The sequence below is a fragment of the Carica papaya genome, chromosome 1 (assembly GCF_054855325.1).
Source record: "Carica papaya isolate Zhongbai chromosome 1, ASM5485532v1, whole genome shotgun sequence".
NCBI lineage: Eukaryota > Viridiplantae > Streptophyta > Magnoliopsida > Brassicales > Caricaceae > Carica > Carica papaya.
Window position 1 is genome coordinate 29,831,503 of NC_142309.1, and position 25,797 is coordinate 29,857,299.

The window sequence follows — 25,797 nt, forward strand, 5'->3', positions numbered from 1 at the left end:
TTTCAGATATAATTTTATTTGTGTTTCACGTTGCATGCGGTAACTATAATTATGGATACCTAAATAATTAATTAGACAAAAGAAATTACTGGGAGTAAAAAATTATGGCTACAGAAGAAGAATTCAACTGGTAAATAATAATAATAATAATTTTTAATTTTATAATTAAGAAATAGCAAAATTAGAAAAAAAAAATAAAAAAGAGAGAGAAAGATGGGGAAGGCCGCGTGTACAGTGGCAGTCGCTTGTCAAGAGTGAAGACAAGACGTGACCTCCGAATTTCAGCACTTGACAAATCTATAAAATGCACCAACCAAACAAGCCCTGGAATCCATTATTCTCTTCTTCACTCAGCTCTCAAATCACCCAGCTACAACAACCACTTCAAAGAGACGAAGACCCTTTTTAGATTCCACTAAAATAAAGCAAACCCAGATTTGTTTTCGTGCTGGGAATCAATCTATACGTGTGCGGTTTTGGTTGTAAGATCTGAGCAGGAAGAAAAAGACTTCCCGAAGCAAAACAAGAAGAGAAAAACAGGTATGATCTTGTGTTTTTGCTCACTTTAAGATCTGGGTGTTTCTATTCGAGATTCATATAATATATATATATAGAGAGAGAGAGAGAGAGAGAGAGAGAACTAGAAAGGACTTTGTTTAACTTGGCCTTTTAGACTACTTGATCAAGTTATCAATATCTTATGATCTATCAAGTTCTTTTCCTTCCCTCACCTGTTCTTTCCTCTTCAAAACACATATAGATATTTAGTTATATATACATGCATGTATATACATAACAAGTCATTTTTTGAACTACCCATTTCTTCATTTCCTTTGGAAATGCCCACTTCTTCATTTCTATCCATACAAGAAAAAATGGGACACACACACACACACATATATATGTATTTCAAAATTGCAGGATGGCAAAAAGATTTGGTCACAACAATGAATTAATTGGCCAAATGAACAAAAACTAAAGTTAATTAAACTTAATTTGTTTGTTATAATCATAGTGAGAGAATCTTTACACAGGAGAAAATATAAATTAGTCACAAGTTTAATAGTTACTAGTAACTCTTCATGGTAGTTTGGTAAGATGTAATAGTCAGAAAAACAAGTACTTTGAAATTTTGTTTATAGATCCTATAAACATATATATATATATATAAATATATTATCACTGCTACATATCAACACTACTGATGATATAAAAAAAGGTTAATGTAAAATATAATAAAATAACTTGTGTCCAAAGGCCCATAATTAAAGTTATTTTTAGATCAAGGCCCATAATTGAAGTTTACTTCAACAAGAATATGCTTCTATTAATTAATTAAAATTAATTATTTTTATATTCCTTTACATCATCCCACTATTTCTTAATTAATTATTTAACTGATAATTAATTATATTAAATGCGAATTTAATTAAATAACAAAATGAGCACAACTAAGCAAATTATTCTGAGTCACGAGTTTCCCGAAATTCCTGACGTGATTTTTCGCGTCATTATTATTATTAAATTCATCAACGTCCACGTGGCTTCCTTATCACAATGGGACCACATTATGTGGGTCCCATTCAGTCTAAAACCTCCAATCAAACTTGGCCTGGCCCACCCAGCCGGCCGTCTAACTCTTAACCATCAACCCAAATCCGCGTGGACCGGGTTCCTCATTTCTCACCGTCACCGTTCACGTCAAAATAAACGGCAATCAATTTTTAATTTTTAAATTTAGTCATAAAAAATCGCGTTTAATGTATTCACTCATCTGATTTCCAAAATAGAGTTTACAAAATTTAAAATAATTAACTATTTAATTAACCATTTATAATTAAACCTCATTTGTCTTTAATTATCAAGATTTAGTCCATATCTCTTAGAGATAACGTACGGAAAAAGTTATTTGTCTTTTATTTTATAACTTTAATAAAAGTATATTTAGGTAATTTACCGACGATTAATTATAATATTAAATTAATCAGATTTTAATACAATGCTAATCTCTGTACTTTTATATACTCAAATTATTTTTTTTTTGGACTCTTACGTAATAATATCACAATTTTGAAATTAAAATGGTAATTACCCAGAACATAATAAATAGAAAATTACAGTAATGGAGTTTTATGGTAATCATAATTTAGTGATTAGTTTTTGTTCTTGGTCAAATTCTTTAATTATTAGTTTGATTAGATTTGATTAATTTAATCCTGTTAAATACTCTGTTTAATTAATAAGTACGCCGCCCACTACCGTTAGTTTCCGAGTAAAGTTGGTTAATGCTCAACCCTCTTAACTCCCAGCTATCATCATCCATTTTCAATCTGTCTTTCTGCTTCCCTTTCTCTCTCTCTCTGCAAATTTCACTTCATTGTTGTCTTTTCTTCTTCCTACTTGTTTCTCTCTGTTTTTTCTAGCTGTATATACATACATACATATATATATATATATACACACAGAGGCACAGATATGAAGCAGCAACGCTCGAAACACCAACCGGAGGTACTTTTTTTTTCCCTTGCTTGCTTTATTCCCATATCTTCTCCTTTGTGGTTTTTATTTTCCAAAACTAAGAGGTGATTTGCAGAGAACATGGGCTGAAATGTGTTGTTTGGCTTGCTCCTGCCTACAGTTGTTCTGGCCCCGAGTTGTAATGCGCAAATGGCTCAACATCAACGCCAAAGATTCCGATTACAGCGCCGATACCGAAGATGAGGATACCGATTACGATTCAGAAGTTGAAGGTGAACACTGGTGCCTTGAATTCAGCCTCCAAGATCAAGTTTTTTTTTTAATTTTTTTTTTCTGATGTTTTCTTTGTTTATCGGGGTTTTGCCTGCGTGGGTTTTGCTCTTACTGGGGTTAGGGGTTTTGTTTTGATGTTGTGAAGAAGAATCTTGAAGGTTTTGATCTAAATGTGAAGTGGTTTTTGCAGAAAACTGTCAATGGAGGAGAGAATCTCGGTTTGCAAGAGACAAACCGGAGGGTGTTCAGGTTGATCTTAGTGGTAATGCTTCAATTTTTTACACTTGATTACTGAAGTATGAGCGTATTCCTATCCGCAGCAATTATTGCTCTATGATCTCTGAGACTAAACTGGGTTGTATGGAGTTAATTTGGTCTGATTTAGAAGCCTATAGTATATTAGGAATGTGATATTCATCCTTGCTGAAAGAAGCGGCTTTGATATCTTTTTATATTGGCTCAAGTCCTTTGAAAAAGTCTAGTCAGGACAAGTAATGAGTTGCACTTAATGAAGTTGATACAATATTATCTTATAATACCTTGCAATAGCCATTGGAAGATAGGTTTAGCATCTCTTCATGGATTGTTTATTGTGTATTGCTTTTCTGTCTTCTCGGATTGGTAATTTGCAACTAAATTAGTAGATGCTTGATCACTTGACATTTTTAAGGACATTTTTGGTCTTGCAGGAGAGAAAGATGGAAACTTCTTATTTGATCTCATATCCAAGTTAACATGAAATATATTTTGCTTTTCTTGGTGCTAGTTTGTTACATAATCTATTGGTTTATGGAAAGTCATGCATGCATTCCTTTGTCAGGCCTTAGCAAATCGCTTAACCTCATGTATTGAATTTTTTTTTCCAGTTTTGATTTTGACTAAAGGAGCTTGATATATTGTTTCTATAATCTCTAATATAGAGTTTGATTTTCTTTTTGGATTTAACGTTTTATTTTTCCTTGGGACTTCAGATGCTCTTCCAAGGCTAAGACGACGAAATTCAGAAACCTTTAGGGCACAATATATAAATACAAAGGAACTCAGGTATAACACTTCTCCCACTTGTCTAGATAACATGAAATTGGAAATTAATTTCAGTTTTTTGGCCAGCTGCAGTAAGTCTAAATTGTGTAAATTATGTTGATTAAATCAATGAGTGTACCTCCTATGTTCCTAGGATACGCGTCGGTACATGGAATGTTGGAGGAAGGGCTCCTCCTGATGACCTAGATATTGATGATTGGATAGATGTCAATGAACCTGCTGACATCTATGTACTTGGGTATGTCTTTTGCTTCCTTATATTCTGAACTTCATCAGTCACTAAGTCTGTATTCTCATACAATGTTTGCCTCTCACCTAGCACATAGGTTTCAGGCGCTCTTTGTATAGTTCATTTCTTCAGATTTTCTGATGAATCCAGTTCTATGTTTTATGTTTTCAACTGTTTCCATAGTCAATCTAGGTTTTTTTCTTCATTTTGATGCTAGTCTAAGAGCATTTATTGTGATTAATGTTTTGTACTTCCAGTCTTCAGGAGATTGTACCATTAAATGCTGGGAATATTTTTGGTGCTGAAGATAACCGCCCAGTTTCAAAGTGGGAAGATATAATTCGTGAAACACTTGATAGGATTAGATGTTCGATGAAAAAGATCAAATGCTATAGTGATCCCCCATCTCCATCAAAGTTTAAGCCATTTGTTGATGTTCCTGATATAGAAGAGGAAATAATGCTTGAAACTGATAGTGATATTGGCGAAGAAGTCCATCCATTGGATGAAGAATACAATGATTTTGGTGAACTGAAGGATGGACCAATCACTGGTGAAAACATGCTTGCATGTTCTGGAGGCGATTTCACTGATAATTCTAAATCTGACATGTCAATACAGAACGATTTACAAAGGCAAGTTTCTTCTCCAAAGAGGTTAGATAGGCTATACTGCTTACGAACAGAAAGTTTTGCTGAAAAGGTAGAAGCACCAGTTGCTCAAAATAATGGCAAATTAAACAGATTGCTTAGTGGATCTGAGAGGATTGGTTTAACCTGGCCCGAATGCCCATTGAATTTGCTATCTCAGCATGTTTTGGAGAGACCAAATTCCTTCAAAATAATGAAGTCTTTTAAAACCTCCAAGTCATTCGGAACTTATAGCTCTTTCAAGTTGAAAGGGAGTCAAGGGCCTTCAGAAATAGCTTTACTTGCAGATATTGACTTTAAATCCCTGATGAAGCAAAAAAGAAAATCATCATATGTGAGAATAGTAAGTAAGCAGATGGTTGGGATTTTCCTAACCATATGGGTTCGAAGGGGCTTGCGCAAGCATATACACAACTTAAAGGTGTCTACTGTAGGCGTTGGTGTTATGGGCTACATAGGTAACAAGGTATGTTCTTTTCCAGGATTTTTTGGTATTTATTTGAAGTTATAATGACTTTATCTCAGATACATTATTGTGCATAGAACCGTACGCTAGTTGTTTTCTTTGTTCTTTTTTCTCCTTCTGTTTGCATTTTTTTATCTTTTCTTTCATGTTTCTGAATCGTAAAAAAAATGTCAAAATGCAGTAGCTTGACGTGGTCAAATTGGGAAAAGATTGGATTTTTCTGATGGCTTCCAAGTTATCTGCATCTTTGACTTGGTCATCATGTATATCCTATTGCATATGGTTCCTTATGATGAACACCTGACTGGATGTATTGATGTGCGAGAGTATGGTGCATTGGTCATCAAATATCCTAACTTATATTGTTTCTTACCTTGAAAACGTTACCGAATATATTGGTGATAAATGTAGGACAAGCAGAGAGTGGAGAGAAATAAACAAGAAACCAGAAACTAAGATCTTGGATCTTAAAAATCAAAGTAACATTCTCGGTTTATTGAAAAATAATCATAATAAGCATGCTTGGAGAAGATGGAGATATTATTAATGGATAGCATGCTAGGCTTTGGTAACTATGGTTCCTCGAAAAAAAAATGGCTTTAGTAACATGTCTTATGATCTGGTATTTCTAGTTAGATGGTAACTACTTATTAAATTTTTGGACCAATAAATGTTTTGTTCTTATTTCTCTGTTCCAACCTCGTTGAGCACTTAATTTAATTAATACTGTTTCGTTTGAGATTATGACAGTTCTTCAATCTTCCAGGGATCTATATCTGTCAGCATGTCCATCTATCAAACATTTTTTTGCTTTGTATGCACTCATCTAACATCAGGTGAAAAAGATGGAGATGAACTCAAGAGAAATGCTGATGTCAATGAAATACATCGAAGAACTCACTTTCATTCACTTCCAGCAATTGGCATCCCCAAAAGCATCCGGGACCATGAGTAAGTGCATGGCAACTCATTATCTTAATGTTCTATGTTCAACTGAATTACTTTGTGATAGACACATCAAAAAATGTAGCTTTCTTATTCTGTTTCATCAATTTCCACTTTATTGTGAGGTTAAGTCTAAGATTTATTGTCCTCAAGAAACTTAGAAATGAAAATAAGTAAGTCAGTAAATTCTTTTTAGATGGTTATCTGTATCTAAGCAGGTTGAGATTAGACTTCTCTATCTACCAACATGAATGTGGGGTTAGGCTGTGTTTGGAATAGTTCTAGAAAGGTTGTGGAATTTCATTTGTAAACTAAACTAAGTTTAAGTAGAAGATGGTGTAAATTTTACTAGGAAGATAGAAAATTTACATTCATATAGAATTCAGTGTGGAATTTTAAACAATGCATTCCAAATTCCTTGAAAATTGATATAGTCTGGAATTACCATAGAATTTCATATGAACTCAATTGTTATCCTTTTATGCAGGACTTCCATAATTTTCTAATAAAATAAGAGTTAAATTCAAATGAATTCCATACAAATTTGAATCAGTTACAAACCTAAACCTTGATTTGCAGGAAATGAAACTTTTCAAAGGGCGTGAGTATAGTGGAAGAGTAAAGAGAGAGAGAATTACATTTTCCAGATTGATAATATAGTTTATTTGCTTTTATTTATCTTCCTGGTTGCTGTATTGTCATTATGACATCTATACTCTTGAAAAACAGATGGTCTCTAAGATTGTAAGTTTTTATTTCCTTGCAGAAGAATAATTTGGTTCGGTGATCTAAACTATCGTATTAACTTATCGTATGAGAAAACACATGACTTGATATCCAAAAAGGAGTGGTCCAAATTACTTGAAAAGGATCAGGTGAGAAAAGAATTTTCATGAGGTAGTCCAAATCATTGAAGAATGTGCTTCTACGAGTGTGTTGGATTTGAACTGTCGAACTAATTATATTTCTTGCTCATCATGTTATGAGAAAAAGAATGAAACAGGAAATTGTGCAATGCTTTAGCTATTTCTTGATTCTTTCTCACCAATCACAGTTCCACGATTACAGCTGAGGTGCATATTTGACAACTTATGACAAACATTGGCCCATTAATCATTATATGATACATTTTACATATGCAAAGCCCTAATATTACATCCAGACTTATGACAAACATTGGCCCATAAATCATTATATGATACATTTTACATATGCAAAGCCCTAATATTACATCCAGACTATCCATTCCAAAAAAATTATCTCTTTGATCACTGTTAAAACACAGTGAGTACTTTTTTTCCTGGTTGTAAATCAAACTTTTATATAACTAAACACTAATGTTTGGATATCTTCTAATGGTAGCTTACACGAGAACTTAGAAAAGGTCGGGCATTTGATGGATGGTCAGAGGGAACTTTAAATTTTCCACCAACATATAAATATGAGATATACTCAGAGAAGTACTCTGGAGGGGAACCGAAGGCTGGCAGGCGTACTCCAGCATGGTATGCATAGCAAGATTTTGTATTTTATGTGCATCTTTACCCTGGATCTGCTTTTATGCCTAAAAGATTATCAACTTAATTGGCAATGCATTTGTCTTCATGCTTCAACCTGGTTGTCTTTCTTTCCTTATGTTAATATGAGACCCTTTACATGGTCAAGCCAGTGTTGATTCTTGGTCATAATAAAAATTTTCAGAATTTTGTGCTTGATAGTCACTACATTTCGTTGGCTACTTGTTGCTGCTTGCACATGCCAAGGTTGGATTGCCGTCTAGTTGTGGGATTTCTTTTGCATAAAGTAATTTGATAATTGGTTAATTTGGTTAACCAACTAACATTTTAACAAGTTTTTCTTTCATGAACTTGGGACTTTCTCATTTATTAATCATCAACACATTTTACATATTCTTTTTTTAACATTTTCTCCTTTTATTGGATCAGCCTTGATGATAACGGAAAATGTTCATGATAATGGAGATTCGGGTCCTCTCATTGCACCTTTTGTTCTGTTGTTGAGAATTTTAGTATATACATCTTTGGTAGGCTTGTTGTGGACATTTCTTGTAATGATGTGAAGTATACAATTCTTGAGGGGCATATCACGGGCAACTTCTTAAATTTTCCTAGACAAGCTAAAACATTCTAAATAAAAGCTGACACCAGTTGCAAAAAGTAAAGCAGAACTTGTTGCGAATCAATGCTGTGTAACGCAGCTAGACATTTTCTTGCTAACTTTCACTTCTTTTCTCATGAGGACTACATAATGTTTTCTTCATCATCATCTCAAATTTTCGAATTTTAATGATGTTTTTGAGGATATTTATGTGAACTCACTTTTCAGGTGTGACCGCATCCTTTCATTTGGTAAGGGGATGAGGCTACTGAGTTATAGGAGGATTGAGCTTAATAATTCCGATCATCGACCAGTGACTGCCACATTTATGGCTGAAGTTGAGGTGTTTTGTCCAAGGAAGCTACAGCGGGCATTGACTTTTACAGATGCAGAAATTGAAAATGAGGATGTTATAGCGGACATGGGAATCGATGTTGGCGTGATCTAGTTTAAGTATGATCAGGTTAGTACTTTTATATGCAGCTAACCTTTGAAGACAATATCCTGTTTGAATTCATAGGTATCTTGGGGAAATTTATAAGGAAACAGATCCACAGTTTTTAACTTATCTTCAGATTTATCAAAAAAGAAGAAAATAAACTTTTAGAAGGATCATATTTTGGTTTTGCTATCATCTCCACAGTACCAAATCCACTTCAGAGCAAGGGTTTATTCACAAGTTATCTGGATACTTGCTGACCATGTGTAACCCCTTATGAACATTTCTGATAGATAACTTAAAAATAGTTATGCTTCCAGCTATCTGAATATGTGAATCCTGAGTTGATTACTGATGCAGGACAAGGGAGGCTGACCGGTGACAAAACCTAGGAGTGTGAGCTCCTAAGCTCTGGGTAGTAGCACACCTTAAATTGATTTACATGATTTATTTATTCAGTTATCATACTGTACATTGCGGTCATCATGTAAATGTGCTAGTTCTAGGGGGTTTGCTGGCAGGTTTTAGAGAAAAGTTACATGATTTGTTGGGTCAATATACGTGTATTAATGTATATTAGAAATTATACCCTTCTGCCCCGCCACTCTTCTGATTATATAGGTGTAAATAAAAACTGAACTAAAGTTTGTGCAATCTAGCAAAGGAGGAATTAAAAAAGGAGAGAGGGTGATTTCGTCATATAGTTGCTTCAAGTCCTTTTTGAGCTTGCGAGACGGGACATTCGTGTTTCCTGTAGAATGTTATCTTGTGCTACATGTTATACACATCTTTATATTAACATCCCTTTTATTTTCTCTCATCTGCCCATTCATGGTCTAATTGTATTTTGCATCCAAACATTCTTTTTTCTGCATGTTTGCTTGTATCATCTGCTCCTATCCCTTCCAAGGGGACATTGTCCGGCAGAGAGGGCTTCTTTTCCTCCAAGCTGAAGTACACTTCTTCAAACTCCAAATAATAAGTGCAGCCAACACAGAATTATTATAGCCATGGTTGTTGTCTAAATAATGTATGTTGATGGATTTTGTTGCCATTAGATTTGTGGATATAGTAATCTCTCTCTTTTTTTTTTTTTTTTTTTTTTTAAGATTATGGTCGAAAATAATTGTGATAGCTTGCAATCTTCGGTCTTATAGTAGAAAGATCGAGAACATACGAAGAATCTTCTGAATTTTCATCAGTTTGGCCAGATTATATCTGGGGATTATGGAATGATAATCTGAACAAATCAGCTAAGTATTAATGCTAAGGAAAAGTGAATTTATGATTCTTATTTTGTTAAGCAGGGATAGAAATTTATCAACAAGAAATGTATATATAAGTTAATTGGATTATGAATTAAATATGAAAATTATGAAATATTTCTAAGTTTTAAACTTTTCTAACCTTCTTACCCTCGCATGCCTTGATGGTATGGACTCGAACCCGAGTGATCTACGCATGATTTGGGTGAAATTAAGTGGAGGTTCAAACCAATTGATGATGAAGATGATGAGTTGTAGTTGGTAGTGAAATGTCATTCGAACTCGGAGCTAGTTAATATACATATTTGTATTTAAAAAATATATTTTTTAATATATTTTTCATAATTTTTTCCTATCCGTCAAAGAAACTTCTTTGTGTTCATACAAAGTTTTATTCTATAATAATGAAATTTAATTGTGAAAAATAAAATTCAAATTAATATTTTCAATTATAAATATTTTTATAACAAAGTTTTTTTCAATTAATCAACAATATATTGGTGGAAAGATTAATTAATAATGGGTAAATTACATATACATAATTATTAATTATTATAATAATAGCTATTACTTCGATTAATAGCTATTATGATATTTGAATCGACAACGTGGCACAATCAGGACCATGAATGTATCATAATCTGGTGCACACAGAATCATTACTTCTCCTTACAGGGAAAAGCTGGGCGAAGTTCCTAGCCAAGATGCAGAGGCTTGAACTTGAAATTAAAATCAACATCTCAATTATATCACTCGCCATGTTCCTCCTAAAGGTTCCAATCTCCTCTAAGTTACATAAATTTTTCATTTTTTTTGAGAAATTTCTTTTAAAAATGATATATTCATCATGAATTTTATTTTTTTTCTGATTTAGTTGCTTCTTTTTCTTTACTGTTTTTGGTTTTTGTGTTTTCACAGACATGGAGAACAACAGCTTTTGGCGTTTATGGCTACCTTAATTTCACCAAAAACGGTTTCCTGTAAGCCCAAATCACATGTGTTTACTGCTTAATTTTGGGCTGTAATGTTTGCTAGTGGTGGCACTTTGTTCCTCTGCTTTCTCTTACAATATGCTGCAAGATCAATAGCCTATAGAAATCTCTGGGTCACTTGATGGTTGCTCTTCCTTCTGCTATGGGGAGTAAGGGTGACTTTCTTTTTCTTGTCTAAAATTAGAGGGCAGGTTTTGGGAGAGGGGGAGGGAATGTAATGAAATGGAAAATTTAGGGAATGAAATTAATTTTGTTTGGGAGACTATCTATTAATGAAACGGAATGAAAATGGGGTTAAGGTGTAAACTGTTTTTTCTCTAAATTGAGGAAGAATGGACGGAATGCAAATGGAGATGCAACCCAAGGGGGTAGAATCCAAAACAAAAGATTTACCAAAAGTTAGAAGTCAGAATGTTAATAACATTTAACAAATCCCTATTGTATAGAACAGGATTTGCTGTCAACAAAATATTTAGGGCATGGAACCAAAGATCTTTAATCTTCTATCAAAGGAGAGCAAATGCCCTTGAAAATTCTTTTGTTTCTTCTTTCCAAATGATACAATCACAATGAGCTTTGATAAATTTCTCCAATCTTTACATTCCTCAACAGTAATCAAGTCACGTAACTCTTGCTCAACCGACCAGGATGGTACCCAGCTCAAGTTTGTAAGGCAAAGAGCTGAATCCCACAACTGTCTAATCTCTGGACAATATAGGAGATTGAGGGATTCTTGCTCTTGCAAACACACATATTATCTTATCCAAAAAACTAAAAATTCTATGTTTCATTCTATTAAATTTCATTCCATTCATTACTTTAATTCTCTACTCTCTCTCCAAATAAAGCCTTAAGGAGAAGATTTTAGGTTTTCTCTCTCTTAATGGAGCTTGTATTTGGGGATTTTGCACTGAAGCATGACAATTATGAATGAATGCTTGTTTTTTGTTTTGTGCTTCAATGTATTGAGAACACTATAGTTTCTGGACATGGTTGAATTTGAGTGGACATGGTTCAAAGCATAACACCATAGAAGTAGTCCTGTAGCATTACAAAAATTTTGATTGTTTTGTAGGGAACACTCCAAAAATTTCAAAGAAAAAGAAATGCAGGTGAAAATTGATCGAAAGAATTGCATTGTTACTGGAGCTAATTCTGGCATTGGTTATGCTGCTGCCGAGGGCCTTGCTTCATGGTGTTGGTTTTTATAATTTTGTTTAATCATAAAAGAACAATGTTGAATATGCTCAATATAGAATTGAGTTTTTTTGTTCAATATTTTGTCATCTTTTTTCAGTGGGGCAACTGTCTATTTGATATGCCGGAACAAAGAGAGGGGAGAAGCCGCTCTATCTAAAATTCAGTCTGCAACGGGAAATACAAATGTGCATTTGGAGGTGAACTGTTTCAGTATCCTAACCATTTTTGTCCTTTGGTGGTCACAGAAGACGTTATTTCATTATTTTAGGATGATCACAAGCCAGAACTCAATTTTTTTCTTTTTTTGGGTTTTGTGAATTTATGGCTTGATGTTTGGTGAATTTGGCTTTCAACCACTGTCTGTTTGCGATTTGAATTTCAATTTCTTATTTAGATATCTTTCAGGTATTAGATCTCTCATCCCAAAGCGAGATAAAGTCTTTTGTATCCAGATTTGCTTCTAAGGATATCCCAGTTCATGTTCTGGTGAGCTAAGCCTTTCTCCCCTTGATGGTACAATATCTCCTGCCTCACATGAGTGTATTTAATACTAAAACTTAGCTTGTGCTTTTCTTCCTCAGTCTTCTATGAATTTGTAAGCAAATGCTTGCCCATGCATGTTAGGATAGTATTTCTTTTTCTGTGAATTATACAGAAAAAACCATTTAAGGTTTTTTTAATCGGTTGTGAGAAATCTAGAAATCTGATCTGAGTGTACTTTCTTCTCTTTAGGTTAATAATGCTGGCCTCCTTGAAACTAAACGGGTCACCACGTCCGAGGGGTGCATTCTTGCATTATAATCTGTGTTGAGAAAACTTCATTTTTTTCCTTCAGAAAGACTGATGATGGACTGATACTCATTTCTATTTGTGCCAACAGATTTGAGATGAATTTTGCTGTAAATGTTTTAGGAACTTATACTATGACAGAGTTAATGTTGCCCTTGCTGGAAAAAGCGGCACCTGATGCTAAAGTCATCACTGTTTCTTCAGGTGGAATGTACACAGTTCCTTTAACCACAGATCTGCAGGTAACTATTTTCTACTTTAGACAAAGTCTCTGAGGATGATCGTCATTTCCACCTCTTAATACTTGTACTAATGACGTTGTCTTTGCAGTATAGTGATGAAAAATTTGATGGGGTAGTGCAATATGCTCGAAACAAGCGAGTTCAGGTTGGTTTAATTGCTAACTTGGTTGTTCCGTTGTCACTGAAGAATTTATGTTCTTTTTATTGAATGCTGTCTTTGGAGGTTGAACTATAAATTGCAGTTTCAAGTATGCTTACAGCAGTAGAAATGCAGAAATTCTCTTCGAAAGGTAGTGAAGATTTACATTCTCTGTTCTTAATCTTGGTTTTTTTGGTGATTGTCAACAAAGATGAGAACATTATGTAATTGTGTCAATTGACTTGTACCAATAGGTTCCAATGCTCATTCTTGAGACCATGAAGCTTCCTTTCACGTGTTATTTTAAGTGTCAAGACTATTTTATAATTTTTTACTATATGTCCATCTGAGCTGAATTATTTCAGTTAGATGCTCGTATCTACTATTAGCTCTCCCATTTCCGTTCCTCTTTAATTGAGAGAAATGGCATTGGAGGTTGGGAAGGCTATTTTTCTCTTTCCAAACCTTCCTGAATAGGAATTTTGCTCTGTACCATTGCCTGCCCCTAGGTCAGATATAGTTTGAATCCCCCAACCTCTGACATTACTAGAGAAAAGAAGATATCACCCTTTTTCCCCCTTATGAACCATTTGGTGTTTAAATTTATTCATTCAAGGATGAAGGCAGTGAATGCTAGCACATGCGGTACTTAGTTATAAACTGTAAATAGCACTCTTACCGTATACAAACCAAAAAAATTGCAGTTAAAAGTCAGGACTCTAGACCTTATTGTGTTTCTTTTGATGCTATCTTTGTTGAAGAGAAAGATGGTAAATGAGATGGACATTCGATCCAAAAATTCGTCCCTTCTTCCAGTGCCATATTTTCTGTAGGTGTGCTTAGGAGGTTTAGTTTGTTTTTTATAATATTAATCTATTACAGTTGGCAAAATAAGGATTAGGTTTATTTTTTTCCCTGTGAGGATTTAGGCAAAACGTTTGATATCTATATGCTAAGTATCATTGCTTGTCAGGTGGCACTTACAGAAAAGTGGGCTGAAATGTACACGAACAAAGGAATTGGATTCTATTCTATGCACCCAGGTTGGGCCGAGACACCTGGAATAGCTAAGAGCTTACCTGGTTTCAATAAATCGTAAGCAACTTCCCTGAATTGGCGCTCAAAACGTTGAAACAATCCTTCTTATAAACATTTCTTTTAATATTTCTCAACTTTGTTCCTTATTTATCACTCATTGTTTTCTCCCTTCATTTTTTTTTTGTAAATCAAAATATACTCCAGGTTTTCGGGAAAGCTTAGGACGAGTGCAGAAGGTGCAGATACAATTATCTGGTTGGCATTGCAGCCAAAAGAAAATTTGGTACCTGGTGCATTGTATTTTGACAGAGCTGAAGCTCCTAAGCACTTGAAGCTTGCAGCTACAGCTCAGTCTCATGCAGTAATTGACTCAATTATTGACAATCTGCGCTCTATGGCTGCACTTCCTCAATAAAAATATAAAATAAGCCCTTCGGATTTGATTCTTCTGTTTACAGATTCGACATTTTACTTCTTTGGTCTCAGATATTATGTTTCAGATTTGAACAAGGATGTTGTAATAGCAAAAAAAAAAAAAAATTATGTTCTACAAAGAATGAGTGACTATTATTTATTTTTATGTTCATAAAAATAATTATGTTTCAGATATCATGGTCAATGCGGAAGGAAAAAAAGGCAAGAGAAGCCGGGTCTGTACAGTGGCAGGGTAGTATCCTACCATTAGACCACTGGTGCTTTGCAGTTATGAACCGTACCTGCTGAATAAAGGAGATAACTCCTTGAAAACCTTTTGTTCTCATGGATTCAACACAAATGAAATTGGTTATAATTTTTTGAAGTTACAAAATAAATCAGGTGGATTTTACATCATTATACAAATAAATTTGAAAATGGCACTTAAAACACTTCATAACCAAATACTAAGTCAAATCACAATGACCTGCACTCCATGAGGCCATTTCTTTGCTTTCTAAAATAATGCATGTCATAGTGATAGAAAACTAATAGATTGAAAGGAGAAGCAACAGCCTTCTAATATTCAGTATCATATTTCGACAAGTCCCCACCAACATATTCCGTAGAAACAACACCAAAGAAACAGCCATTTCCATTTGTATTTACATCATCTGTAACCACACAATTAACCACTTCTTAATCTAGAATACACGTAGACTTGTCTGTCTCTGTTGTCATGGAGAAATTATTGTCCCCAAGACATAAGATCCTCGACTTGCTTAACCGGTACTGCTGAAATCTCTGCCTTGCATACTCAGTGTAATCAAAGTCGATCTCATTTACGTATCCCTGTACGTTAATTGGAAATCAAAATCTGAAAATCTCAAGATCTTTTTTCGAGATGATAAGCAAGAAACCTGAAGTCAGAGAGAAGACTCACTGATATAAGCCCCCACAAGCCCCAAAGGACATGGTTGACAAGAGTGTACTTCTCTGCATCATTGACTAGCTGCTCCACTTCTTCCTCACTAGGTTTGTTGCCTATGCAAATGGATGTTTTAGAATATAAAGTTGTATTTGGTCCCCCTTCTTATCAATTGGCCAACCACAATGACAAGAGGACTAACCTTCAGAACTCAGATATATGCAGACAAACCTTTTTCGTTCCTCCAATGCTGTTATTCAATTGCAGTTACTAGTGTTAGATTAAGTTCTCCGTATTGTGCCTTTATCTTCATTAACGTAGAGAAAATGAATAACATGTATCCGTAGCTGCTCACCTGGATATTTACTGTAATCCAGAATATGTGGTGTCTCAGAATGGTAATCAGCTGCCATTTCACAGAAATGATTTGCGAGATCATAAGCAACAGGATTGAAACTTGCATACTCATAGTCCTGCAAAGAGAAAAGAAATTTCAAGAATTTTTAACACATAAATGTTCAAAACATTTAGTACATCTTTTATGATATGGTTTCTCCAATATTACTTAACAGAAGATAGAGGAACTGAAACAATATATTTTTGTGACAATCACTCATCAGAAACTAGAGAAATTGGATTGGCAAACTTGCATGAGCACGAACATAAGAACAAGTTGAGTTACATTCTATATTGTGACTTATCCAACTATCTGCGAGAGTCAACAAGCTAAGAAGTAGACAGCAAATCTAGTGTGGTTGAAGACAGAGTAAGTCATGGAAGCAAAAAATGGCCTAAAAGTTATGAGAAAACAAAAAAGGAACTGCTTCTTTCCAAAGCATTTAGTAACTGGTTAAAAAGTGAAGAGAATGGGAGAACCTCAAAAGAGAGGCAGGCCATTTATCCTGCTTCTCCTCTTGTATTTTTGCTTCATATACTCAATGGACTGCACACTTCAGCTGCAATTTAATACAAGTGATAGTGACCATGCAACTGTATTTACGGTTCCGATTTAGAAAATTTGGTAAAAAGGAGAAAAGTTAACAATCATTAGTCAAATCAATATGCGGAATTTTTTTCATCACCATTTTCAATTTCACACAGTAATGCTTAAACTAAACTCAGAAAACACATGGCCACAAGCAAAATCTGAAATGATGAACACTAATTAGCTGAGCCAAGGGTCTGAACCTGATGAAAGAGTCAATTATGTGGGCAGTATTGGTGAGATAGGAGGCTAGGACAAATTGTTCCTAACATTTTCAAACAGCAGTCTCTAGCTTAGTTGATGCTAAAAGAATCTATTAGAAAGAAACCAAATGATAACCTCTGGAATTAAGTCCATAATCAAAGGAAACATACTCTTAGTGATTGATACTCACAATTATAGTGATCGCTCTCGTTTCTTCATCCATCATGATATTACCATATTGCAGATCATTGTGACAAAATCCAATCTCCTGACCATCAAGTGTCAACTCTTTCTCCAGAAAATTGATTTCATCTTCTAGAATATCCAACTTAAATTCCTCTGCATCTTTGGGAGAACATAAACTTTTGGCCTCGCTAAGCCATGTCCTGAGTTGGAAAATAAGAATGGACTAGATGTCTCAGTTTGAAAGAGAAATTTTAAGGCCCTATTTAGTTGTAGAAAACAACTTTTACAAATATATATGTATATATATACATATAGTTGTTAAAAATAAAAATAAGACTTGGAAATATGTGTTTAAAAGGATAAAAAGTTATTTTCAGAAACCATGCCGAATTTTATTATATTTTCACTATAGTTTCTCAAACACTTTTTTCATTTCTACAACTAATTATAAACTAAACTTTTGTTATGCATGCTACCTCATTCTGCTCCAGAGAAGTATCTCCTTACGACCAGGCATGTCAAGATTGTGGAACTCTCTCAACTTTGTTGCTATAAGAGCAGATATCTCAGGGTCACGAAGGTCCGCAGCTGAGAGTGTCTGGTTAATCAACAGCAGAGTTAAAAAGAAAGTCATATATTTATCATATTCCAACTTGCCTTTGAACTGTATTAGCAAAATAAGCAATACAAGAATTAGAAAAAGGAACATTTAAAGTAACAAGTGAGGCTCCCAGAGCATGTTTGGTACAAAGGAAAGTATTTGGAGGTAAAGAAAAGAGAGGAAAGTTTGAGGACAATAATATCAATAAGAAGGAAATGGAACTGAAGGAAAAGAAAAGATTAAGGATAATTTTTTCACCATATAGGCTATGATTGGAATAAATCTGAAATGCGTATGGAATTCTTGTAAATCCACACCTATTTTATCTAGCAGAGGACAAAATTTTTACCTAAAACGAAAACTATTGAGTTTATACAAAATTTTCCCAAAGAACTAGAATATCACATTCAAAATTTCATTAAATTTGACAAATTTTGGAATATATGGTTCTAATTCCACCTAAAATTTCATATGAACTCCATTTTTATGATCTCCTAGTAAAACATCCATTTCACACAAAGTAAGTGCCTAGAGCTCCATTTTTATTATCTCTTAATAGTGTCTACATTCTGCACTTGTTCTAAGCATAGCCTTCAAGATGTTCCAAATTGTTTTCTCAAGAAAAAGAATTGTGAATTCGGAATTGATAAGTGCAAGAATCAAGATCCTACTCTATCCCTTCCCTTCATTTCAACAAAATCTTGAACAAGAGAAAGGAAATCTTTTTCTTCCATTTCCCTCCACATCAAAATGCATGAAAAAGTACCAATAACAGCTAAAATCATTCCTCAAGTTCGTAGGTACTCAAAATTGTCAAAGCGATTGCTACAGAAATTTTCTGCAGAAATTCAACATCAGTCGACCTTACTTTGATCTAGTTACTGCAAATACTCCTCCATAAACTAAAAACTTTCATGTCAAAAAACAGAAAATAAACCCCCTTAGAAAATCAAATAAAATTAACTTACTCTGGCATGGATGAATTCCTCAACCCTTCCATCTGAAAACCGGCCAAGAAGCCTAGGCCCCTGCCCATGTCTCGACATGCATTCAAAGGTCCTAATCTCGTCATCTCTGTTGAAAAACAACTCAACACCTTTCCCATAAATACGAACCAGAACCTTCTTATGGTGATCGCCATTCTTCGTCGGCCAATTTATCTGGTAGACCTCGTTTGTCATGGCGCCTTTCAATGGGAACACCTGCAATGATTCCATGTCCTCCACAACATCTCCCCATCTAATCGCTACTTTTTGCAGAGCCTTCTTTAATTCTTCCGGTGCGGAACTACCAATGACCTTGTTAATCTTTATTGCCATTTTCTTATGCGTAGCTGCAGACGGTGGTAAACTTTGCCTGTTTGATTGAAAGGATTAAAGTCAATCCTCAGAAAATATCAAAAGAAAAACCCAGATGAGCCTGCTATTGATGGAAAATACCCAGTTGAGATAAAATCTGAAACGACGAAAAATCACCAGTAAATTCAACGAAAAGGAAAAAAGAAAGCTCACGCAAGAAAGGAAAAAAAAGACTACGTCCAAGAAAGTTGCACAACTGACACTAAAGATCTTCAACTCTTTTCTTTTTATATAGCAATCAAAGTCAATCAAACAGGGAATCAATGAATTTTCTTTTAAAAAAATTTAATTTCAAGAAATTGCCGTTTGGTTTTCGACGAAAGAACGTGTTTCCAGAAATGAAATTATATAGGCAGGTGGAAAACCGTGTGTTCCCCTTTATGGGCCAACACAGGTGGAGGAGAGAAGGCCCTCACAGTTGGCGGTGAGTTTGAGGGGAGAAACAGACCACTCATGACTCGACACGTGGCAAGTACCGATCTTGCAGTCAATGATGGTGTGATAGTTGCTATTTGACAGACATTTAACTGAATTGACGAGGCTGGTGTGCCGCTACGGGGTTCTCGATCCAGGGGAGTTTTGTGGTGCATCGCTGTCACGAATTTTCGAAATTTAGGGATGCGCAAGAATCACACTGTTGCTGCGTTGTAGGTGATAATATCTTGTGGGACCCACCACAGATTCAGAAGAATCTTACATATTTTTTCAAACTAAAAAAAGTTAGTTACTTTTAAATTATATTATTGAAACTAAATTAGCCAATGTCGATCGGATTATTAGTTCAAGAAATTTACATATCACATTATAAATATAACACTCGAATAATTATAGGATTAATAATTAAATAGTATGTCCGACAAAGAAGGAGGTGGCGGCCTGATGCTTCGATGTAGTGTGGATGCTTTTATATGTTTTGTTTGTTTTATATGATTACGGTTGAATTGAAAAACTGAAAATTAAAGTTAAACGAAAAATTGTGTGATTAAGTGAATGAACGAAACAGCAGCCTTACGGGATATCTTAGAAGATGGTAGACGGACTGAGTACATAGAGAACTCTACCGTAAACATTATCTCATACCGAACGAGATATCGAAATTTAATTATTTGGCGCTCATATCGGACGGGATATGGAAACAACCCGTTTCACCTTTATATCGGGTAAAATATCGAAGTTTAGTAATTTGACGCTCATACTGGACGGGATATGAGAACGACCTATTAATTGAAAATGTTAAAGGACATTATTCACGCGTTGTAGGATTGGTGTTGTTCCTCTACGCCTAGGACACCAGAATATTGAACTATGAACGAAGAAAGGCATGCGAGAAAAGCATATTGGCTAGTGATTGTGAGGCTCCAATTCTTGACTGGAGGGGACACCAAAGGCCTCCGCCCTTCCATTTATTGGATAGATATCTCTATGAACCCCCATAGATACCAGTAAGCTGATAAAAGAGAAAATTATTATTCCAACCGATTGCATATGAAATTATAAAATGTACTATGTAATTATTTATATAGGTTGTTTTTATAAATATCGTTACGATACGTAGACGGTAAATGATTTTATTTATGATAAATGACTTTACCAAATTAAGAGCTCCATTAATTATTTTTATTATTTCTAACAACCTTCATTTCGGTGTTGGTGAGTAGCGTGATATTTTTACTAGGATAATGTAACTTATTCATTTATTAACCATTACAAATTAAGAGAATTAGGATCTAGAGTCCGATTTACAAGAGGGTTGCGAGTACGATGTCAATTTTATTTATTTTTCAGTTATTTCTTTAATTTCTCATATTTATCTCAAAAGGATCATTTTCGTATTCTTTTTTGGTATTTTAAGTCATTGTGTAAGTAATATAAACTCAAATTATTTATTTCACTTATGCACTTAATTTATAATTTATTTCATTTGAAATTCCTGATTTTGTTACATTCTAAGTTATTAGCTGTCTTAATTTAAAAGAAATCAATCACAATTATAACCATAGTTAAATGAAGACAAACCGCATGTAATTGTTACCAAATTCAACATTAAGATAACCATAAGACAATACATCAAAGTCTATTTCTATAAGAAGGAAAAAAAATTCATAAAAATCAAATTTATTTAAAATGTTAAAAATAATTAAAAAAAATTATTATTTATGTATTTTCCACGTGGAAATTAATAAATTTAAATATTCACATATTTGTAAATAAATTATATATAAAAAAAAAGAGATTGGAATAAGTGGAGATTACTTTTTGTTTAATCAAGAATAATTTTGTGTGGTAAGTAAATAAAGACATTTTATTTCTTTTTTTTATGGGTGTTTGCTTTCCTTTAGAATATTTTATTTTAAAAATTAATTATTCGACTTTTATTATTTTAATTAATGAAGTAATTAAAATTATTTTAGACTAATTAATGAAGTAATGATTGAGTGTATAACCTAATTGGGGTTTCAATTCAAAGATGCAAAATTTAATGATGTAGATACCAATATAAAGTGGTGATTGTGTGTTTGTTCTTTTTATTGTGGGATTTTCATATAAATATTCCAAGACATCTTGCAAAAGAATGCTCCTCTAGTAATGATTATATAAAACGATTATGATCAAGCTAGTAATTTATAATTTTTGTCTATATATATATGTTATTAAAGTCTAAAGTGGTGATAACCCAATAGTTAAAAATTAGTACTTTTTATGTTAAAAAAAAACAAAAAATGCCAAATAATTTAAAATTATGTTCAAAATATTATATTCGGTATATATACATACATGTCTACACAAGATTCACATGCATACGAAGAATAAATGTTTTCTGCTTTCATCTTGGCTACACGATAATTAAGAAGAATACTCGAGAGTAGTTTGGTAAAAATATTTACTATTTGTTGTCTGCTAGTGATATATTTGTTTGCTAGACTCCAATTCTAAATTTTTTTACGGACTAAATGACAATCTAATTTTATATGTCTTGTTCCTTCATGGAACACTTGATTGATAATTATGTGCGTCACTGTTCTTAAGTCATTAATCAACTTTATATTGCTTCAAATTATAATTATATCATTGACATATACTGATGTTGCAATGAGCTTTTTGCACACTTTTGCAAATAAGTTGTAGTGGGCGGCCTTTGGCCGTGTGAAAACCCCTTTTTAACATTGAAACCCAATAGCTTTGCATACCCTCGTCATGATGCCTACTTGAATTCATATATGTTTTTAAGCAGTTTTCACGTTTTTTAGTCTTTTTTTATTCGGATATCTGAGTAACATCTTCATTTAAATTTTCTCATTCAAGTTTCATGTAAGAAAAAAGAACATAGTTAAATGAGAGATATATTTCTTTATGTGCTAAAGAGATATAGAGACAGAAATATATACATGATATATATGTCAACTAAAGAAACTAGAGAGTAAGAAAATAAAAAAAAAATTCTAAGTCATTAATTATCTTAATTTAGAGGAAATCAAATATACACACAAAAAATTTAGCCATAATAAGAATTACGTTTTACTCAATATTACATAGGTAAGATATTATAGTTTTTTTTTTTTGTAAAGCTGACTTAAATTTCAATTCCATTTATTATCATAAACTAAAATATTAAAATTATAATTTATTTAATAATTTGATGAATGGATTATATTCCATTACAGAAGTAATTTATATTTTGGGATTACTTTATCATTCCAAACTTTTTGAAAATAAAATTCTAATAAAGTTTTGATCTTGTTTGTATTTCAAATGATTCTATAAATGAAAGCGATAATTTTATGCATTCGAAAAAATAAGCCAGTTGAACAACACTTATTGTGCCTTTAAATCCTAATGCATATATACATACATATACACACATGATTCACATGTATACCCACAACAAGGTGTTGCCACCTGATCTTAATTAGTGAGTTCATATAATGAACACTTCGACATCTCCCCTCAAGATGATGGAGAATAGATGTTTTCTGTTTCCATATTGACTACATTAAAATTGAAAAAAATACTTGAGAGTAGTTTGGTGAAAATGTTTATTATATATTATTTGCTATTAATATATTTACTTGCTACACTCTTATTCTGAATTTTTTCACGAACCACGTGACAGTCTAATTTTGTGTCTCGTTTTTTCATAAAATACTTGATTGATTATTATGTGAGTCACTACACTTAAGTCATCAATCAACTTCATGTTATCTTAAACAATAATTATATTATCGACATATACCAATTTTGTAATGAGTTTTACTGAGTTTATGTATGCTTATTATCTCTCACTTACAGATGATGTAGTACTATAAACTGGATCAGAGCTGCGTGCTTCCAAACGTAGCGTGTAGAGGAGACGGAGCAGTGAGTATGATTAGTGAAACAGAATAATTACGTAGTTGGTAGCAAATAACTCACTTTAAAACGAGAAATTGTGAATTCGTAAGTTACTGTATCGATGAATATACAATGGAAAAATTTTAAAAATTTAAATGATTTGATTTGGATATCTTTTATATGTATGACCGAATTTGTTTATAAGATAATGCATATTATTTAATAATTTAATGAATATTTATATTGCATTGCAGATATAATTTATCTTTTGTGATTATTTTATTTTTCTAAGCTTTGACTTTTAAATTCTTACTTTTTGCATAATGTCAAAAAATAGGTTAACAAACAGAAATTATATAATTTCTAAAGGAGAACATCATTATGTGCAAGTTACTTAGTTCTAGCATATTATTATTATTATAGCATGACATAGATTTGAAACGTTTTTATTTTCAAACGTTTTTTTTTTTTGGAGTCTAGAAAGTTAATAAACGGCCCGAAGCCTTGTGCCCGCTGCCCATTCTCTGGATATAATTTATCTAGTTTACATAATTGGCCCCATTAATTTCGTGAATCCCTTCGATTTAAAGGCGGCGTAGCAGGGGTGTTTCGGTAAATTAAACCTCTTCCTCTTTCTTGAGATTACTCGCAAGATCTGATCTTCCCTCTACCTCCGGTTGCAGCATCCAAGCAACTTCTGCGATTCTTTCTCTGTAAATATCTATATGTATATACGTATCTGTATTAGTCACCGCGTGTGATTGTTGAAGATTGTTCTAGTAATAATTTGTTACGGAATTTCATAGCTCAAGACAGCCCCTTCTGGTAACTTTTTTTTTTTTTTTTTAATGAGAACTCCATTTTTATGGTGATCGCGATTCTTCGTCGGCCAATTTATCTGGTAGAACTCGTTTGTCATGGCGCTTTTCAATGGGAACACCTGCAATGATTCCACGTCCTCCACAACATCTCCCCATTTAGTCGCTACTTTTTGCAGAGCCTTCTTTAATTCTTCCGGTGCGGAACTGCCAATGACCTTGTTAATCTTTATTGCCATTTTCTTATGCGTAGATACAGACGGTGGTAAACATTTGCCTGTTTGATTGAAAGGATTGAAGTCAATCCTCAGAAAATATCAAAAGAAAAACCCAGATGAGCCTGCTATTGATGGAAAATACCCAGTTGAGATATAATCTGAAACGTCGAAAATCACCAGTAAATTCAACGAAAAGGAAAAAAGAAACATCATTTAAGAAAGAAAACAAGAGACTACGTCCAAGAAAGTTGCAGAACTATCACTAAAAGATCTTCAACTCTTTTCTTTTTATATAGCAATCAAAGTCAATCAAACAGGGAATCGATGAATTTTCTTTTTTTTTTTTTAATTAATCTGAAGAAATTGGCCTTTGGTTTTCTTTTCAATGGATATCCATTAACGAACGAGCAGACTCGAAGAAGTAAACTATATTGGCAGGTAAAAACTGCGTTTGCCTCTATGCGCCAACACAGGTGTAGGAGAGAAGGCCCTCACAGTTGGCGGTGAGTATGAGAGGAGAAACAGACCACGAATCACTCGACACGTGGCACGTACCGTTACAGGCAAGTTGCTATTTGACAGACATTTAACTGAATTGACGACGTTGGTGTGCCGCCACGGGGTTCTCGATCCAGGAGTTTTTGTTATTATTATTATAGCATGAAACAAAATCGAAACGTTTTTTTTTTTTTTTTTGAGGCTGGAAAGTTAATAAACGGCCCACAGCGCAGTCTCTGGACATGATTATCAAGTTTACATAATTGCCCCTACTAATTTCCCAGATTCCTTCAGTTTAAACAAGGTATTGACAGGGGTGTTTCAGTAAATTAACGTTTTTAAAATCCCCCGAAACCCCTCTTCTCTCCTCTGGGATTACTCGCAAGATCTGATCTTCCTCTCCCTCTCCTTGCAGCATCCAAGCAACTCCTGCATTCACGCTCTTCCCCCTGCCATTTTTTCTCTGTAAGTATCTCTAGGTATATACGTATCTATCTTTGTTACCGCGTCTGATCGTTGAAGACTGTTTTGGTAATCATTCGTTAGGGATTTTCATAGCTCAAGATTGTCATTGCCCGACACTTTTGATGGGTCCAGCAATTATGATCAAGCTAGTAATTTATGTTTAAAAAATAAAAAAAATGTCAAATAATTTAAAATCATGTCCAAAATATTATATTCCGTATAAATTTAAAATTTGTGTAGGATTTAAATTTATATCTATTTAATAAAAATAATGTAAATTGTATTTAGAACAAATTAAAATTTGTATGAAATCTATTTATAAATTTCTATTTACTTTAATTAAAATAATTACAATTTTTTATTTTTAGAAAATGATAAAATTTTGACTTGTTTTGTGAAATTCCATATGAAATTTGAATAATACTGCAATTATATGTTGTATAATGGTTGAGAAAACCGACATATGAAGATATATAAAGATGTGTG

At 33.5% G+C, this 25,797-nt stretch overlaps 3 protein-coding genes across 10 annotated transcripts; 2 read left to right on the plus strand and 1 right to left on the minus strand.

The window, feature by feature from the left end:
* The first annotated feature begins 315 nt into the window (after nucleotides 1–315).
* LOC110818005 (DNAse I-like superfamily protein) lies at nucleotides 316–9,932 on the plus strand. 5 transcript variants are annotated; one of them, XM_022046729.2, is made up of 12 exons: nucleotides 318–540; nucleotides 2,424–2,508; nucleotides 2,594–2,750; nucleotides 2,942–3,013; nucleotides 3,723–3,795; nucleotides 3,929–4,033; nucleotides 4,282–5,140; nucleotides 5,907–6,091; nucleotides 6,852–6,960; nucleotides 7,448–7,590; nucleotides 8,432–8,666; nucleotides 9,003–9,462. In XM_022046729.2, the coding sequence occupies exons 2-11, from the start codon at nucleotides 2,476–2,478 to the stop codon at nucleotides 8,649–8,651; spliced, it is 1,956 nt and encodes a 651-aa protein (XP_021902421.1). In that variant the 5' UTR covers nucleotides 318–540; nucleotides 2,424–2,475; the 3' UTR covers nucleotides 8,652–8,666; nucleotides 9,003–9,462. The 5 variants fall into 5 exon arrangements, 3 of the variants coding, with proteins under 3 accessions (XP_021902423.1, XP_021902421.1, XP_021902424.1); XM_022046732.2 differs by having other exon boundaries at nucleotides 2,639–2,750; XM_022046731.2 differs by lacking the exon at nucleotides 9,003–9,462 and adding an exon at nucleotides 9,553–9,932 and having other exon boundaries at nucleotides 317–2,508.
* Nucleotides 9,933–10,523: 591 nt separating this feature from the next.
* LOC110818233 (NAD(P)-binding Rossmann-fold superfamily protein) lies at nucleotides 10,524–14,750 on the plus strand. 3 transcript variants are annotated; one of them, XR_015814267.1, is made up of 11 exons: nucleotides 10,524–10,680; nucleotides 10,826–10,887; nucleotides 11,975–12,094; nucleotides 12,197–12,296; nucleotides 12,505–12,585; nucleotides 12,832–12,881; nucleotides 12,980–13,130; nucleotides 13,219–13,275; nucleotides 13,405–13,420; nucleotides 14,243–14,364; nucleotides 14,512–14,750. XR_015814267.1 is itself a non-coding variant. In XM_088210439.1 (10 exons), exons 1-9 carry the CDS (start codon nucleotides 10,537–10,539, stop codon nucleotides 13,394–13,396), a joined length of 789 nt encoding a protein of 262 aa, XP_088066565.1. In that variant the 5' UTR covers nucleotides 10,524–10,536; the 3' UTR covers nucleotides 13,397–13,420; nucleotides 14,243–14,366. The 3 variants fall into 3 exon arrangements, 2 of the variants coding, with proteins under 2 accessions (XP_088066565.1, XP_088066564.1); XM_088210439.1 differs by lacking the exon at nucleotides 14,512–14,750 and having other exon boundaries at nucleotides 13,373–13,420; nucleotides 14,243–14,366; XM_088210438.1 differs by lacking the exon at nucleotides 13,405–13,420 and having other exon boundaries at nucleotides 10,525–10,680.
* Nucleotides 14,751–15,259: 509 nt separating this feature from the next.
* Nucleotides 15,260–19,322, minus strand: LOC110818211 (putative choline kinase 1). 2 transcript variants are annotated; one of them, XM_022046992.2, is made up of 8 exons: nucleotides 19,137–19,322; nucleotides 18,594–18,981; nucleotides 17,501–17,622; nucleotides 17,029–17,224; nucleotides 16,005–16,122; nucleotides 15,852–15,899; nucleotides 15,665–15,765; nucleotides 15,260–15,573 (listed from the first exon to the last, which is right to left on the minus strand). In XM_022046992.2, the coding sequence occupies exons 2-8, from the start codon at nucleotides 18,942–18,944 to the stop codon at nucleotides 15,421–15,423; spliced, it is 1,089 nt and encodes a 362-aa protein (XP_021902684.1). In that variant the 5' UTR covers nucleotides 18,945–18,981; nucleotides 19,137–19,322; the 3' UTR covers nucleotides 15,260–15,420. The 2 variants fall into 2 exon arrangements, with proteins under 2 accessions (XP_021902684.1, XP_021902683.1); XM_022046991.2 differs by having other exon boundaries at nucleotides 18,594–19,322.
* Nucleotides 19,323–25,797: the final 6,475 nt, after the last annotated feature.